Here is a 16505-nt window from a genome sequence, read left to right on the forward strand (position 1 = left end):
TGTGCATCTTCCATCTGCCAACAGTATAAAGCATATGGTTTTAGGTCCTCGCTCTCTCTCTCTTAACCATAACTAGTACTTGTCTGACCCCAACCCTAACCTTTACCTAACACTACCATAGCCCTAAAGCATGTCTTTACCTTTAACACACACACACACACACACACACACACACACACAATGCAAGAGATACTGTATTTATAGGCTAAAGGTCTATGTATTGACATTTTTGGTGACCATTGTGTGATATTTAATTAATTTGAATTTGGCGTTATCTGGTGACAGACTGACACACTGGCATACAGCAATAGCCTGCATAGCACAGACTACCTAGTTCATTTTTTCTCTACCATAATGCATTACACAAACTACAGTTCTGCGCAAAAGTTTTAGGCACTTCAGATGTTTTTACTCTTATCCTTCATCAGTACCATCAGGGAGGTGTCTGATCAGATTAATTTTGCAGCTGGACAGTGAGTCCAAACACACAGTCAGCATCATAAAGAACTGTCCTCAGAGACAAGAAGAACAAGGAGTCCTGCAGTAGATGGTCTGAACCACACAGAGCCCTGATCTAAACATCACAGAGTCAGTCTGGGATCACATGAAGAGACAGAGACACTGAGACAGCCTGAATCCACAGAGGAAGTGAGGTGACTTCTCCAAGATGAACAAACTACCTAGGTTCAGGTGTACTGAGGAGGACTGTACTGTATATACTGAGGTGTAAGCTTGTCATTACTTTTAACCAACTACTTTGTTCCAAGTATCAAGCATCTAATCTGTGTTTGATTTTAGCACAAACTCTATCTAAGAAACATCAGAGCCACTGACTGCAGCATGCAGTGACTCATAATAGACACCAAACAGATGCAGGTAAGAGAGGCTCAGTACACCTCTGGGAAAAGATAGTGTTTTCATAAATAACAAAGAATTTATATATATATATATTTTATTGTTCCATCATTTTCAAATAACAAATTTTACATGTGGTAAATAAGTTTTCACACTGAGCTGTTTCTGATGCCAGATTTTTTTTTTTCACTTACTCAATACCATGGTTACATAGTATGATGTAGGCTACAAACAAAATGTACAATACAATAATGGAAAAACAGTGGCACCCAGCACTACAACATAAATCACTTAAACAAAGGTCAAACATTCTTAAAGAATCCATCTTAGTTACACACAACTTTTGGTTTATCCAACAGTAATAACAACAATATTATTTTGTACCACCCCATCTACTCATTTCAGTATATTGAATAATACAAATCAACAGAACCACAAATCCATAAATTATCAAATAGTTGAAACTTACAACTCTCTCACACAGAATCAGAGTGAATGTTGTAAACTTAACAAAGACTTATTAGAGGACTGCTGTATTGGATTGCATTTCGATTTTTAAGGTGCACATAATAAAGTGGCAAATGCACTGTTTTTGTTTATTTCAGCTTGGTCTGAGCAAAAGAGGAAAATCAGACTTTTGTTCCTGATATATAAAAAACTCAATGATAAGTCATGTGCATTCAGTGCAGTTATTTTGTTTCTATCCTAAAGTTGAAAGTAATCCTATAATACATGCAGCTGTTGATCAACCTTCACATCTAGAATCCTCTGTCTGGTATCAGGGCCTCTATCAGTCTGTTACGCATGATGTCCTTTGTTGAATAAATGGGCAGCTCCAGAATAGAGTGACATGTCAGAGACTCAGGGAAGTGCTGATCGTAGGAGCTGCTCTGTATCATCTTATCTCGAACCTTCATCTGGATCTGGTCCATGCCAAGAATAGGAACCTTCCTAAAGCCAGTCAGGAACCCTGAAGAATACCAGTGAGGGGAAAAGTAGGAATCTTCAAGTTACTTCAAGTTACTTTATTTAGTTACTCCCATTAAAATCTTTGTGCATCAGTACATGTTGCCTACATGACTGCATTTAGTGACTAAATATAATACAAAGCAGTATGATGTTACATAGGAGATTACTGTTAAACTACAACTCAGCAAAGTTGAGATATAATCTGCCAAGAGATATAATGTTACGATAGCCAGTGAAGAGTGGACTGGTTGATAATGATTAGCTGTTTACCATCTATTTTGTTAAGTGTTACATCACATCCTAATATATCAATATAATTCTATATAATTATAATTATATAATTATTAATAATAATTCAGTGTGGAAATCCTCATAAAAAGGTGCAGCACTTACAAAGGAAATCTTTCTTCTGTTCTTCAGTTAGTTCATCAAACACCTCCCAAAACATCTTAATGGTGGGGTGACCAATGTGGTATTGCTGCTCATAAACTGTGTTCTAATTTAGGTAAAAAAGAAAGTGAAAATGTTTAACATAGTCTGATCAAACACATGGGGATGTAGGAAAGCAGCTGCAGATAGGAGCTTTTTAATGTCTGTACCTGTTTCAGCTTTGCCCAGTCATAGACATCTTTGCCCACCAGCACTCCCTGCAGTTCCTCTGGCCGAAACAGCTTCACCGAAATCCCAGTCACACACCAGGAAGAAGCCTCGCTTGAACTCCTGAAACACACTCTCCACTGATGTGTTGAAGACATGATTCACATAGGCATCCACAAACTCCTTCCTGTTTCACAGATAAAAGTGTTGATTCCACCAGAACACTTGCAATGTATATGCTTTTTAGTATAAATAGAAATATAGTGTTACTTGTTTTGACTTGTTACTGGCTTTCCAGGATTTTCAGGATCAAGGTCAACCTCTGTCCCATCCCAGTCAATCTGTTTATCAGTTATGAAAGAGGTTAGTGGTAGTGTTGGCAAACCATTGTAATACTGTAAACAAGATTGATGAGATAAATTACTGGCCATCTTTTAGAGAAAAACACCAACCGTAAAATACATGTACAGGTCTAGTAGGTCGTCTTCATAGTCTAAAGCATACTGTAGACTCCTTAAATGAATACAAGACACAAGCAAAACAAATAGCTTTATGTTATATGTTATGACTTATATTTACATAATTATTCATTTACTTACTGTACAGTATTTACACTATTTTTAGACTTTTCAGGCATCACAATGTAAAACCACAAATTTGCATTACTAAATTTAAAATTCCTTACTTTCCAACACATGGGCTGAGCTCCATCAGATCGTCCAGTGTTGGCTTTAGACCGAGCAGCTTCTTGAACAGAGCCAATGGGAAAGGTAAGTGTATGATGCACTTGTTGTACAGGGCCAACCCACACAGAACCCCAAACAGGAAGAAGTTTGTCTTGTCCTCCTCTGTTGCCTACATTAATAAAAATACATAATAGTGGTGAATTTGAATAATGAATTTCTGGAAATTGTTTGAATATATGTTGACTAAAAGTGTACATTGTTAAATTACTGCTTATTATCAATAGAATGAATCCATTAAATACAGTGTATGGTTCAAAAACAATTTTCCTGTGTGAGGATCTACAGTCTTACTTGAGAGGGGAACCATGCCAGAGTTTTGGAGTCACTGAACATGAACATCAACGATTTAGTTGACATCATATCATGAAACAAGTGGTGAAATAAGTCTCTTTTGTAGACATCTGTGATCTTTGGGTCCTCATCAAAATAGACCTGAGAGACAAAAAGTTTCAAGTCCTCCTTTTAGACAGAAGCTTAATAATTTCATCATGCTTTAACTATAAGGTCAAAACTAAATATTTACCACAAGTGGCTTCTTGAAGGCAGTGTGATGAGCTACAGCCAACTGTTTGAAAGTGCCTTCCAAAAGAGACGCTCGCTTCAGCTTCAGTTCAAAGTAAAAGATCAGATGTTCAACACATCCAGACAGGCCAGGGTTCTGGTGCTCTCTCTATAATACATGTCAGTTTTTTAAATTTTACATATTGTAATTTGATCTATTGTTAATAAATATAGTGATTCATGCACCTTTAAAGTCAGACTGCTAATTTATATGCTGTAAGCAGTTTAGAAACAAACTGTACAAGGCATGAAACAAACTACAACAATAATACACACTGGTTAAAGTTGATTTGTAGAGCAACTCCAAGTTTGTTACCTGAGTGTATTCAGCACTGATGTCAAAAGCCATTTTCTTTGATTTCAGATCCATCACAAATGGGAAATTATGTATGAATAGTGGCTGATGATTCATATCCTGGAAGAGGAGCATAACAGTACTTAACTTTTACTATAATTTACCATTGCTGATAACATTTACAAAATTATATATTTTATGAATGAACACTATTTTGCATGAAAAACAAGAGAGTGACAAAAAAAACAAAAAAACAAGAGAGAAGCAAGAATCATCTTTTTTTTGGTTTTTTTTGTTTTACCTTGTCTATTGACTCTGAACGCCAAGACAGCAGGTCTTCTATAAGAATTTCTCGACTGATTCCCAAACAATATGTTTTTTCTGGGATTCTCTGACGCCTTCCAATCCTGTCATTGGCCTTTAAATTAGGCATGTTAAGAAAGGTTGGTAAAAAACAAAACAAAAAGCATGTAGGATTACATTTGGTTTGTTTTTTCACTGGAAAAATCAGAAAATGACACTAACATTGTACATATGTTGGAGGACTAGTAGAAGATTGACTGCAGAGTTGCGAGGAATGGGCGTGAAGGATAGGATGACTGAGAGGGCCTTCTTCCAGACCTTAACATGTTCAACCATGGTGGAGGATGATAGTGAGGACCACCAGTCCCCTAAGGAAGGCAACATGGAGATTTGAAAACATTAATGCCAATAAGCTTTTCACAGAGCCGATCTCATGAATATGCCACTGGGGGGTGGATGCAGCTATGGCTCAGGAGGTAGAGCAGGTCCTCCACAAACCAAGAGGTCAGTGGTTCGATCTACACGGCATACATTTACACTGACATACTTATTTCACAGATGCTTTTATCCAAAGTGATTTACAAGTGAGGGCCAACATTAAAGCTTCAGGACAGTAGGCACCTACATCAGTACATCAGCAACACGTGTTAACAAAAAGTAGAAATTAAAACAAACGTTACAATTACATTTAAAAACTAAATAATTCATAATTGAACAATTACATAATGAATTTATAATTGCTTTTTAAACTTCTGCTTATCTTACTGACCCTAACTGATTATAATCTGAAAAAGGCAACAGCTATTAGATTGGGACAGTACTAACTCCATACAAGGACAAAACTTATTACAATTAATTAAGATTAATTTTTAATTAAGAACTAATTAAAGTAAAGCATTTTGTCAAAGTGAAAAAGTACTCTTGGTGTGAATGTGAGTGTGAGTGGTTGTTTGTCTATATATCTATTGATGATATATCTATATACAGTATGTTGTCCCTGCAATGGACTGGCAATCTGTCCAGGGTGTACTCTGCCTCTCACCCAATGTCAGCTGGGATAGGCTACAGCCCACCAGCGACCCTTATGGATAAGCAGTATAGATAACGATGGATGGATCTTTCACAGTACCTATGACCTGGAGGCTCTCAGCAGACAAACTAAGCACAGCAGCAGCAACTGCCTCAGCGAGTTTTGTGCTCTTTTGCTGATTGTGTTTCTGGATCACATGCAGAAGCTCACTGAGAATCAAGAATATCCTCAGCCCCTCCACTCCCACCGGCTTCTTATACAACGATTGAAGCAAGTGCAGGACAGCAGCCTCAACCTGTTAGGATGAAAAGATTACAAGGGTTACTCACTAACAGCTGGGTTCAGGTACGTAAAGTGGTGGTGCTTAGAGGGAAAGCCATCAGGAGTCTTTGGTTATTTTTGATAGCCAGACAACACAGATATTCAAAGTAAATATTTTTTTCAAAAACAAAACTTTTCAAACATATTACATACATGTCAGTTACATACCTCTGCCAAAACATCATCCCTCTTTATCAGTTTCTTGAAAGCAAGTCGTGCAAGTGGCAAGTTCAAGCCTGGGTACTTTGGTGAGGTCTGGAAATGTTTATCTTTGCTAAGAAGACAAATAAATAAATAAATAAAAGTTCACTTTCATTCTAGCAGCTTTGTGAGACTGAGGTTCAAGAGTGCTTTCAGCAAAATGTTGACATCAGCATGCTAAAATGTACACTATGATATTTTATGCTAAAATGTGCTAGCTAGCACTGTGCTAATTAGCACTATAACTAATGGGAATGTCAATAGTTTTGCAGGTGTTTGGCCATAAACCACCATATTAGAAACATTGAAATTCTGACTTGATAATGGCATCAATAAGAGGTCAGGGAGTCACCTGAGTTATCATGTGGGAACCATTAATGTCTGTGCCAAATTTCATCACAATCCATTTAGCAGTTTGTTGAGATAGTTCAGTCTAGACCAAAGTGGTGGATGAAACACAAAGTACCAATGTTGACTGATACTTGCCATAGAGCCACACTGCTAGCATGGGTAAAGAGGACATTTATCAGATATGAAGTGGTGATAATATGTACAGAGGCACTGAGTTTACCTTTGATCTAGGAAGCTTTTATTAACACAGGACGCAGAGGAAAAAGTCCTGTGGATTTCCCTGTGAAGATTTAAATTTTTTATCCACTGCACTAAGAAAAGAGTGTTAAAAGCTCCAGATCCAAATGAATAATTACAGTCATAAAACATCAGGGTATTCAACAAACTTCATATTGAGAGAATGAATAACTGCTAGTGCATCATACTTACTGTTTTATCTTTTTCCATGACTTTGAATCACAATTAGAAGTCCATTTGTCAATCATATCATCAAGACAGTGTTGTGCTACTTTACTGACACTGTTAGTGTTTGAGTCCTCCTGTGCATTCTGCAAAAAAAGCTACTTGAGTTAATGGTCACATTATTATCCTCCCGTCATGTATTGTACTTTTGTACTATGTATTAGTGTTGATACCTCAATAGCTGTGCATGTTGCAAATGAGCAGTTTCCTCCTGCGAAGATGTTTCTAATTCTGGGACCATCACCATCTGAATTTAGAAGTAAAGAGTAAAAATATCAGCTAAGTGTATCATCATTAGTTAATTTAATTTATACCAGAAATCTAGTTACCTTGTGGCAATTGAACAGGTAGTGGCACAGATGGATGACTCTCATCTCCATGTCCCAGCTGCCCTTGCTCTCCACACCCGAAGGAGTAAACCCTCTTGGAGTCTGTCAACACTAGTGTGTGATGTCTGAGTAGATAATGTAGAACAGTTACAACATTTGACAAAGTCAAAATCTTTGTTTTATTCAGGTAAGAATTCAGTATATAATTCTATGAATTTTGGGGTGTCACTTTAGACACATAGACATGGTTTAATCCACTTTTTTACATATTAACTTTCCATTGCTGTAGGCGCCTTACAATATTTGAAGTTAAATTCTTGTCAAGTCATTCAGGTAATTTTTGGGTGTCGCTGAGTAACTACTTAAATCCAGATACTGAGCTCAACAGGCTCAAAATTATTTCAGTATAAAATGATAGTGTAGATATACTGTACTGTCCACATGCTATCTTGGTGACCTTTGCCCCAAAGAACTCTGCAACAAGACGAGGACAAAGTTCATCAGTGAATGAGTTGTGCCCAAGTTGTCCATATTGACCAGAGCCAAATGTAAACACTGCACCATCCTGAGGAAGCAACCAGACAGCAACAAGTTAAAATCAAGTAATGCAGATTTAAGTGTGTGCATGTCAGTACAGAGTAAATATTATATTAATAATCTGACATTAAGACTTTTAAAAAAGACTGGTGAAAAAGGACTGTTTAACCAATTTATAAAAATGAAGTATTTTAACATACTAATATTTTCACTACACAGGCCTTAGTGCTTCAAGCATGAGAATGTCTGGGTTTCTAGTAACAGTGAACAATATGGCACACAAAATGAGTAGTTATTAAGGAACGAGTGAGGAAATCATGACAAATCTTCAAGAACTACTAGCTTTTGTGTAATGAATTTTGTTATCATTTTTCTGACTAACCTTTGTTAAGATGGCAGTGTGATCCCTCCCACAGGAAATGTGAATAGTTTTCTTCATGTTCAGACAAGGAACAGGAGTTGGTGTGTGTCTGTCTATAGAAAGGAAATGAACATTCGTGTTTGCATGTTATGGAAATAGTATGTATTATAGATAAGTTTCAAAAGCTACTACTGTGCTGTTATTGTTTTCATCTTTAAAGGTGTGTAAACATCATCACACTGCAGTTTTACCTTGACCATGCATGTAAATGCATTGACTATAGCTTAAAATGTAAAGTGAAACAAAGACAAATGTCAAATGTTGCTGTACAGCACCTGTTGTGTCTCCCAGCCCGAGTTGTCCACAGTCGTTTCTGCCCCAGCTGAACACACCTCCAGAGACAGAGAGGGCGAAGCTCTGCTCTCCCCCAGCAGAGATCTGAACCAGGGGGGTTGCTGACAGAGATTGAAGGTGTTGGGGTGAGCTGACACCAGGCCTTCTCTTTCCCAGACCCAACTGGCCCCTGGAATCCAGACCCCATGTGTACACCTGACCATCTGTGGGGAAATCACCACAACTCCGTGAGCTCAGGTGCACTCTACAATAGTGTAATCTGTTGTGTAAAAGACTTTCCTGATATCTTGGACTTGGACTCAGTATTTACACTCCTGTCTCACTACAGACCAGGGACTCTTGGCTACCTGATTGTGTACTTTCTTTAACCCAAAGAAAAGAAAGACTTTGTCATGTCATTTTTCAAATGCATTGATGATATCCTTTACATTTGATTCATTAAATGGAGCCAGGTCTTGAGTATAGCACCAGTGGAATGTGGATATATGACAAAAAGAAACACATAACAACACTCAGATATGGGCTTTGTTTCCTAAGGGAGGAGAGTCATAGTTTGATTCTGGTTTGTTGCCTGTGACAGTATAGGCCTAAGGAGTTACTTATGTTGTAGTAATGAAGATCCTGTTTAATTATTAAAGGACTGGTTCACCCAAGTTACATACAATAAATGCATTTAAATATTAAAATGTTTATCTTAAATAAAATGAAACAAATACAATGACATGCCAAAAAATCAACACCATCACCTCTTTCTTTCCAACTCTGGCCAGTCTACAAACATCTCTGTAATTGTTCAAAAGGTAGAAATCTCAGACGTAAATATTTCCAAACCTTGGCGCGTACATAAAACCAAACCTCTCTGTAGAGAAATTTGGATCGGACTGACTCCTTAGATCTTAATTCATGTAATCCCCCTTAAAATTACACATGGTAAAGTACTCTTTACTGTACCTTTGGTCAAGGCTACTGAATGCTGGCTCCCACAAGCTACCTGACAAACTGGTATGTAGCTCAAAGCCTCCAGTGGCCTGAGAAAACAGGAACAAGAAAGAACAGATAATAAAGATGAAATCACACTTCAGATCTCTTAAACTGTGTACCTTCTGTCGCAAATTTAGAGAACATAAACTTTGTTTCTCTTTACCTTGGAGTGGAAGTGTGAGATATGTCCACACAGCGAACTGTTCCTCTCTCAGACAACAGTGTGACCACATTATCACCACAACTCACAGCCTGAATCTTCTCTTTACACTTCACTAACTCTTTAAATACACAAACCACAGAAACACAACAGGTGATAGTGGATACAGCTGATTACTTAATCATTATTACTTAAACAAACAAACAAACAAACAGAAACCTTCTCCAGAGCTCCATAAGTAAGAGATGAACCTGTTTTACATAAATAAATACAAGCAGAGACAGACGTCTGATGCTCACTCTGTTTTCCTCCGACTCTTCTCCCATCTTTGCTCTCGTTTGTGCGAATGATGAACGCATCTCCATTAGTTTTAACAAAAGCGAGCACATTGTGACCTGCGGACAGATCCCTGATGTGATAACTGAGGTTTAAATAATGAACTCCATCCTCTGTCTTACTGTCGGTATTTGAGCCGTCTTTTAAACAGAACCCCCGCTGACAGTCCTCTCCCCATGAAAACATTTTCCTCAGTGCCTCTTCAGGACCGACACCTGACATTTATAGCTCGGCTGTCAGTCAGAAACGAAACTTAAAGTGGAGTCAAGCTCTGTTGTGAGAAATGGAAAACAAAACCGAAGGTTATAGATAAACACGAAACGAAAGTAGAGCCCGGTGTTACACCTGACGTACTGAGTCAGGCGGTTTGATACCTTTAGTGCAACTGTGACTCCCAGCACACTGGGCGTATGTCCAGTCTATACGGCACACATGTAGGGATATAGGGAGATACAGACTCTCACATTCACACCAAACCTAAGCTGCATGTCTTTGAGAGGAAGCTAGAGGAAACCACGCAGGCACAGGCATGAGTCCAAAGACGTGCAGGTTAACTGGTGACTCTAAAATGACCATGGTGTGAATGTGGTGTCGATGGTGGTTTGTCTCTGTGTGTCAGCCCCGTGATAGACCGGCGATCTATCCAGGGTGTACCCCGCCTCTCGCCCAATGTCAGCTGGCATAGGCTCCAGCCCTCCACCCATGTGCGGTATAGATGATGGATGCATGAATGAGACACTAGATAAGTGTATAGACAGCATTGACGATAGACAGAAAATATTAGTTTTAAAGTTGATTATTAGCTAGCAAGGCATTCGTTAGAGCAGTTACATTAACTTGTATGTGTGTGTGTGTGTGTGTGTGTGTGTGTGTGTGTGACATTTTTTCTATTAACACTCTTCATTTTGGACTTCCTCACAACATATGTATAAAATTTATATCACTGTTTTCTCCACAAGGTATGAATTATACATTTTTCATACTTAGTTTAATACACACACCACACACACAGCATCATAAAGAAAGTTAAACCCTTAATGTGTGATAATGCACAGGCACACAAGCACTTTACAAAGGCTGGTCTTTGGTCAACCATTTACAAAGTACTATCATTATGTCAGCCCTTTGTTGAGTACAGATTCAGTGACTAGGGTGGGAACAGTTCCCACCACCACTGGTGGATTCCCCTGTTGTTGCTCAGGGCCTCTGTCAGCTTAGTTCACATAATCTCCTTGGTTGAGTATAAGGGCAGCTCCCTGCTGCATGCTGAGACGTGTGTGTCTTAGGGTAGTACTAGTCATCAGAGAGGTCCTGGACTTCTTAAACCCTGAATGCATCTTGATGTTTTCCAGGCCAAGAATACGCACTCTTTCAAAACCTGTCACAAACCCCAGTGAAGGGAAAAGTGGAAATGAGTTTGTTGTTTTTTCATTTAGATATTTTTGTGACATTCTCGCTGTTAACCAATTTGGCACCCTAGGCAAGATTTTAGGTGGCGCCCCCATTGCATTGCAGTAAATTCCACTGCCAATTTACATATACTCACAGAGAAGAAGAAACTGAATAGCTTTGTCTTTGACATTTTCTTTTATTCTAAGAAAACAAGTTAACAAGTAGAATAAATTAGAAATAAATAAATACAAAATATCTTAAACACAATATAAATAGCATACACAAAATATAAGATTTAAGATATAAGATATAAGAACTGTAAACAAGTGACATAAAATAAATTAGAAATACAATATAAATAAGGCACTACCACAAAAGCATTAGCATTTGCCTATACTGCCTATGCCACAGGTCTGTCAATAAGTGTACATGACAGTTTTAATAAAATGTGACATCTGTTCATATCTGAACTGTGCTGCTTCATTACCCAAGTATGCCACTATAGAACTGCCCTGACTTCCTGTGTTCCTGTAAAAAAAATATTCAAATAAGCATGAATGTGAGTTAAGGGAGAGCAAAGGTAGGCAGCTACACTAAAGGAGGAGTTTCTTTTATAGTCAATATTAAATGAATGAATAACAAATTGGCTGGAAATATATGAACATTACGACCATGAAGACCTTGAATGATTATTACAAAAAAGATTTCAGAATTCAACCGTTTAAGAAGTGACACTGACTTATTTTAACTCTAAAACTGTCTGTGAGGGTTCAGTTTGAATTTAACATACTTCACTATCACACCTAGAGATAATGACAGATAATGACAGATTGACCACAGGGTGGAGCTAGAGACTTCATTTCTCTCCAGTGTACTGCACTGACCCCACTGTCCAGACAAACCTGTTACAGAATGTTTTAGACATTTTTTTTTCAAGACATTATTAGCTTCATTTTTTAAACCAGAGTTTACCATTACCATCCTAGTAAAAGCCTAATGTACTTAAACATGAAAACTCAAAATTAGCGTGCTACTGTACAGCCCAGTAGGAACTAATAGGTCCCAAGGCACAAAAAGTAATGGACAACATAACATCGACAGAACAACAAAAAATGTAAAATACTGCCTAATAACATCTCTGCTCATCATTTACCTCTACCTCTTCTCCTCAAGTCTGTTGATCACCTTTCTCTCCTCTTTTGCTCCCAGGTGAGAGGAAGTGGCAATGATTTGTCAGCCATGATAATGATTTTAAAATGTTTTTTTTTAAAATGTCCTGACCTCCCTGACCATTTGAAGTGACCTTGGACTGACATTGCATGAGGGTACCAACTTATCTCCACCGTGGCAGCTGCAACAAAGCCGTGCACACACCTACACTATCTCCTGAAGAGGCCTAATTAGGCAAAATGAGTGAAAACACCTGTGTAGCTGTAGTGGGGTTGTGTAACTTTAATATAAGCAGCCTACATGTATACTAGCATTACTTATGTGCCACCATCCTCTATATGCATCAGAATTCCATCCATATTCATGTACAAGTTTGTTTCAATTTTAAAAGCAAAAATCTAAAGTGCTTGATGCAAAGTAAAATTACACCAGTAAGATAAAAAGTTAAGTCCAACTGAAATCTCATCTAGTCATCCCTTTTTGCAGCCTAAAATAATAGCAGTATATATTTTTTTGCATGTACTTTGTAGGCAGTTTTACATGCTGTTTAATGTGCTGGAGCTGATTACTTACATTAGAAATGACTCATTCATCAAGCTTAGGTGCAGGACAAATGAGTGTTACTTGTAAATTTGATAAGAGGAGATTTAGCAAGAAAGCTACTGTGGATTATTGTTCAGAGTGGATTGTGCTTAGTAAACTGCTGTCTGGCTAAGTGTGACTGTCTGCTCTGTGTATGATAGAATGCAAAGATTGAATGGCTCTCAGGAAACAAGTTGTCCATCTTTTTAGATGAACACTGGAAGCAGCCTCCATCAGATTGAAGCATATGAAGCATCATGAAGCCAAAAGAAAATGCTGTTTAATTTCAGTTGGACTTCCATTAAACAGAGGTGTGTAAGTGTGTCTGTGTGTGTGATGTTCAGGGGCTGTTTGTTTTTGTTTCTGTTTTTTGTTCTGTTTCTGTGATTTCAAAATTAAAAAAAAAAAAAAAGTTTTTAAAATTAATTATATATGTTTTAAATAAAACAGTTAAATATAGTCAATAAATAATATAAATCCAAAGACTCACAGGTACTGATAAGATACAAGAGTAGTTATAGCATTTTTGAGCTGAATTTATGTATGATTTTCAAACATTTTTGTCTATCTTTTAACTTAGACCATCTATAAACAATTAATAAGATAATAATAAGAAGATAATCATGTTGGAAATAATTCTTCCATCAGCCTTCACTCTATTCATCATCCACTGCCAGAAAATGTCAAAGCTTCAGTCTGGGCTGGAGGAACATCACCTTCTTCCTGTTTTGTGGCACAGCAGTAAAACAGATTTCCCTCCAAATCCAACACAGAGACACAAAATGTAAAACTTAAAGTAAAGCTGCTGGTAGAGGCTGCCACTAATAACATGTAATTAACATGGTATTGGTGCAAAGATAAGGTAGTTAAAATATACCATTTATACCAATTATACCAAATACCAACAAAATTATAAATAATGATATTTTCTTGCTATACTCTCTTTATACTCAGCACTTACTTTTTTTTTTTTTTTACATTAATCTCTCCTGCTGCGGCTTTGCTGTACTCATGTCAGAATTTTTATCCTGGAATGCAGCCTCTTGAGAAACAAACTGCACTGAACACTTCCAGTGCTCTGTCTGTGTGTGTGTGAGTGTGTGTACTTCAGGGGAATGAGTTGTGCTGAGCCGTACCAGGACCTAAACATCCACAGTATCATCTCCTTTTCTCCGTTTCCACAGATCCCAGAACAACATGACCGCAGAGGATGTCTATGTCTTCTTTCCTCCCTGTCTTTCACTCTTTCCCCCAGTTTCTTTTCACTCTCTGCTACTCTGCTGCTGTATTCTTTCACAGTATTATTGTTTGTCTGTTTATTCTTTTTCTTGCTCTTTCTTTCTACTTTGGAAAAATATTTTTCTCCCTCATCAGTCTCCACTCAGTGCCACATTAGGTTCTGCCACATCACAAAGCTAAAAACAAGATTTCACACATGTACAAATTTATCAACAAGGAATAGATGTATGAATAAAAAGGAACTATATATTTCTTGTATTATGTTTCTGGTGTACACATAATCAAACATCGGAATGGTATTTCAATTTTGGTGTGTTCAAGTTGGCAAATTTTCTCAAATGCCTTATTGTATTGTGGATGCTGGAACAGCTAACTTAAATACTTATTGGAACCATTTTTAATGCATTTATTTCCATCTGTGCTTTTTGTATATATATATATATATGCTGTGAGAAATGTCTGTTTCCCCAACAAGCATGGGGTTGAAAAGACAGGCTCAGGCTGAAGCTGGGCAGTTATACAGGGAATTATTAGAAGTCACAAAACTCAGTGTTCCAATTTAAATGATTATGGTGTATAGTTGTTCCACAGTCACAGGTCCAACAAGAAAACCAGGTAGATTTCAGACCTTCACAGTCCTGAGGAAAAGTGTAATCAAGCAACAGAGGTGAAAATGCTTGAGTCAGTGGACCTTTAAATCTTGCTGTCTGATTGTCTCCCACAAGGACAAGAATTGATTTAAAGTTGCATGGACCAATTTGGGACTGCCATGGGACATAAAAACTTCACATAACAGCAACCTTACAGATGCACAGCCCTGATATTCAATAATGTTGTATCATAGCAAAAAACATATTCACCTGAATATTCAGTGGCCTTGCAGCTTTGGTTTGGATGTTAGGTGTTCCACATTCTTCACCAATTAGTTGCTGCTGAAGAAACAGGATTATGTCAAGGCACAGATCTGGAGAAGGCTACAGAAAACCTTCTGCTGCATTGAAGGTCACAAGAGCACAGTGGCCTCTGTAAATGGAAGACATTTAGAGCTGGCCGCCAGACCAAACCGAGCAATCACTGGAGACAGCCTTGGTAACAGAGGTGACCAATAACCTGATGGTCACTCTCACTGAGCTCCAGAGATTCTGTGTGGAGATGAGAGAACTGAGCTAAAATTCAAATGTCATACCAAAGCGTCAGAATACTTATGTCAATGTGATATTTCATTTTTTTCTTTCTTAGAAAATTTGCAAAAACTTGTTTTTGTTTTGTGATTATGTGTCAACTTCACAAAACATTAACAAATTGAAGCAGTCTGAGTACTTTCTGAATGCACTGTATGTAATATTTCTCTCAGTATTTTGCAAGGGGTCCAATCCATATTTTCTCTACATCTAAGTAGACTGTTAGATATAGTCTAATGTGGCTATTGAAAGTGGACAACACTACGGTTACACTGACCAGCTATCTTACATAAAGGGGCCTTTAGCGGCATGAGGCTGGAAGAGAGATGAAACACCACAACACACACACACACTCACACAGAGAGAAAGAGAGAGAGCACAGAGAGAGAGAGATAAGAGATATACGCCTTGTCAGACAGCTGAGATATAGCACAAGAGCCCTGGGGAGTTTCAGGGGATTTCCACCAAGGGAATCAGACACGTTGTCTGATTTACACTAACACTTTGGCTAAACCTATGATAAAAGTTCACAGAAGAAACATTGCTGTATCTGTCTTTGTACATCTCTGCCTCCATATGTCTCTATCTTTGTTTTGCTCAAGTCCTTTCTCTTTTTCTCTCCCCATGAACAATGTGGTGGCTGTTAAAGTTGTGAATTGTTGTTTTCATCTATGTAAGTCTTGTTGACTGCTGTCTTTCTTAGGATATTTCCTCAGTAAAAAGTATCTTCAAGTTATTGTGAAGCAGAAGGTCATAAATGTGATACAAATAAACGACAAAACAATGGATTGTGACTTAAAAAGATGCTAATGGTAGACAATGAGACTGGGAGATGTAAGAAGAAGAAGGAAGCAGTATGAGAGAATAAAAGAGAGCTGAGAGAGGCTGTAGGAAAACATATTCATTTTTACCCCCCCCCCAACCACCCATTTTTTATTGAGAGCCAAGGAATGCAATGAGGAATCTGGTGAGAGATAAAGAGAGGAAACTGGATGGTACTGTACTCTGTGTGTGTGTGTGTGTGTGTACTGATTGTGAAAGAGAGTGCATCATAGGTTCTGAACTATGTTCCTCTGTCTTGTCACTCACAACCTGCTCTCTAATGTTTCAGTCAAAACAGTGCAGGATATTGTGCACTGAAGAAGAGACCTCCTCTTGTCAACTATGGGATGGAAGCATGGTTGAGGTCAGC

General features: G+C 37.9%; 1 protein-coding gene across 1 annotated transcript; it reads right to left on the reverse strand.

The window, feature by feature from the left end:
• Positions 1 to 934: 934 nt before the first annotated feature.
• On the reverse strand, positions 935 to 10000 carry LOC108902294 (probable E3 ubiquitin-protein ligase HERC4). The gene is given in 24 exon segments (XM_018704094.2): positions 935 to 1825; positions 2218 to 2320; positions 2424 to 2510; positions 2512 to 2608; positions 2692 to 2762; positions 2874 to 2934; positions 3107 to 3276; positions 3459 to 3599; positions 3691 to 3837; positions 4045 to 4143; positions 4325 to 4441; positions 4549 to 4694; positions 5456 to 5651; positions 5846 to 5951; positions 6450 to 6509; positions 6659 to 6777; positions 6865 to 6938; positions 7021 to 7145; positions 7455 to 7585; positions 7940 to 8031; positions 8254 to 8475; positions 9224 to 9300; positions 9417 to 9534; positions 9713 to 10000. Coding segments are annotated over 24 exon segments (3030 nt in total). The 5' UTR covers positions 9972 to 10000; the 3' UTR covers positions 935 to 1613.
• Between the last annotated feature and the right edge of the window lie 6505 nt (positions 10001 to 16505).

This window comes from Lates calcarifer, linkage group LG10 (assembly GCF_001640805.2).
Source record: "Lates calcarifer isolate ASB-BC8 linkage group LG10, TLL_Latcal_v3, whole genome shotgun sequence".
Classification (NCBI taxonomy): domain Eukaryota; kingdom Metazoa; phylum Chordata; class Actinopteri; family Centropomidae; genus Lates; species Lates calcarifer.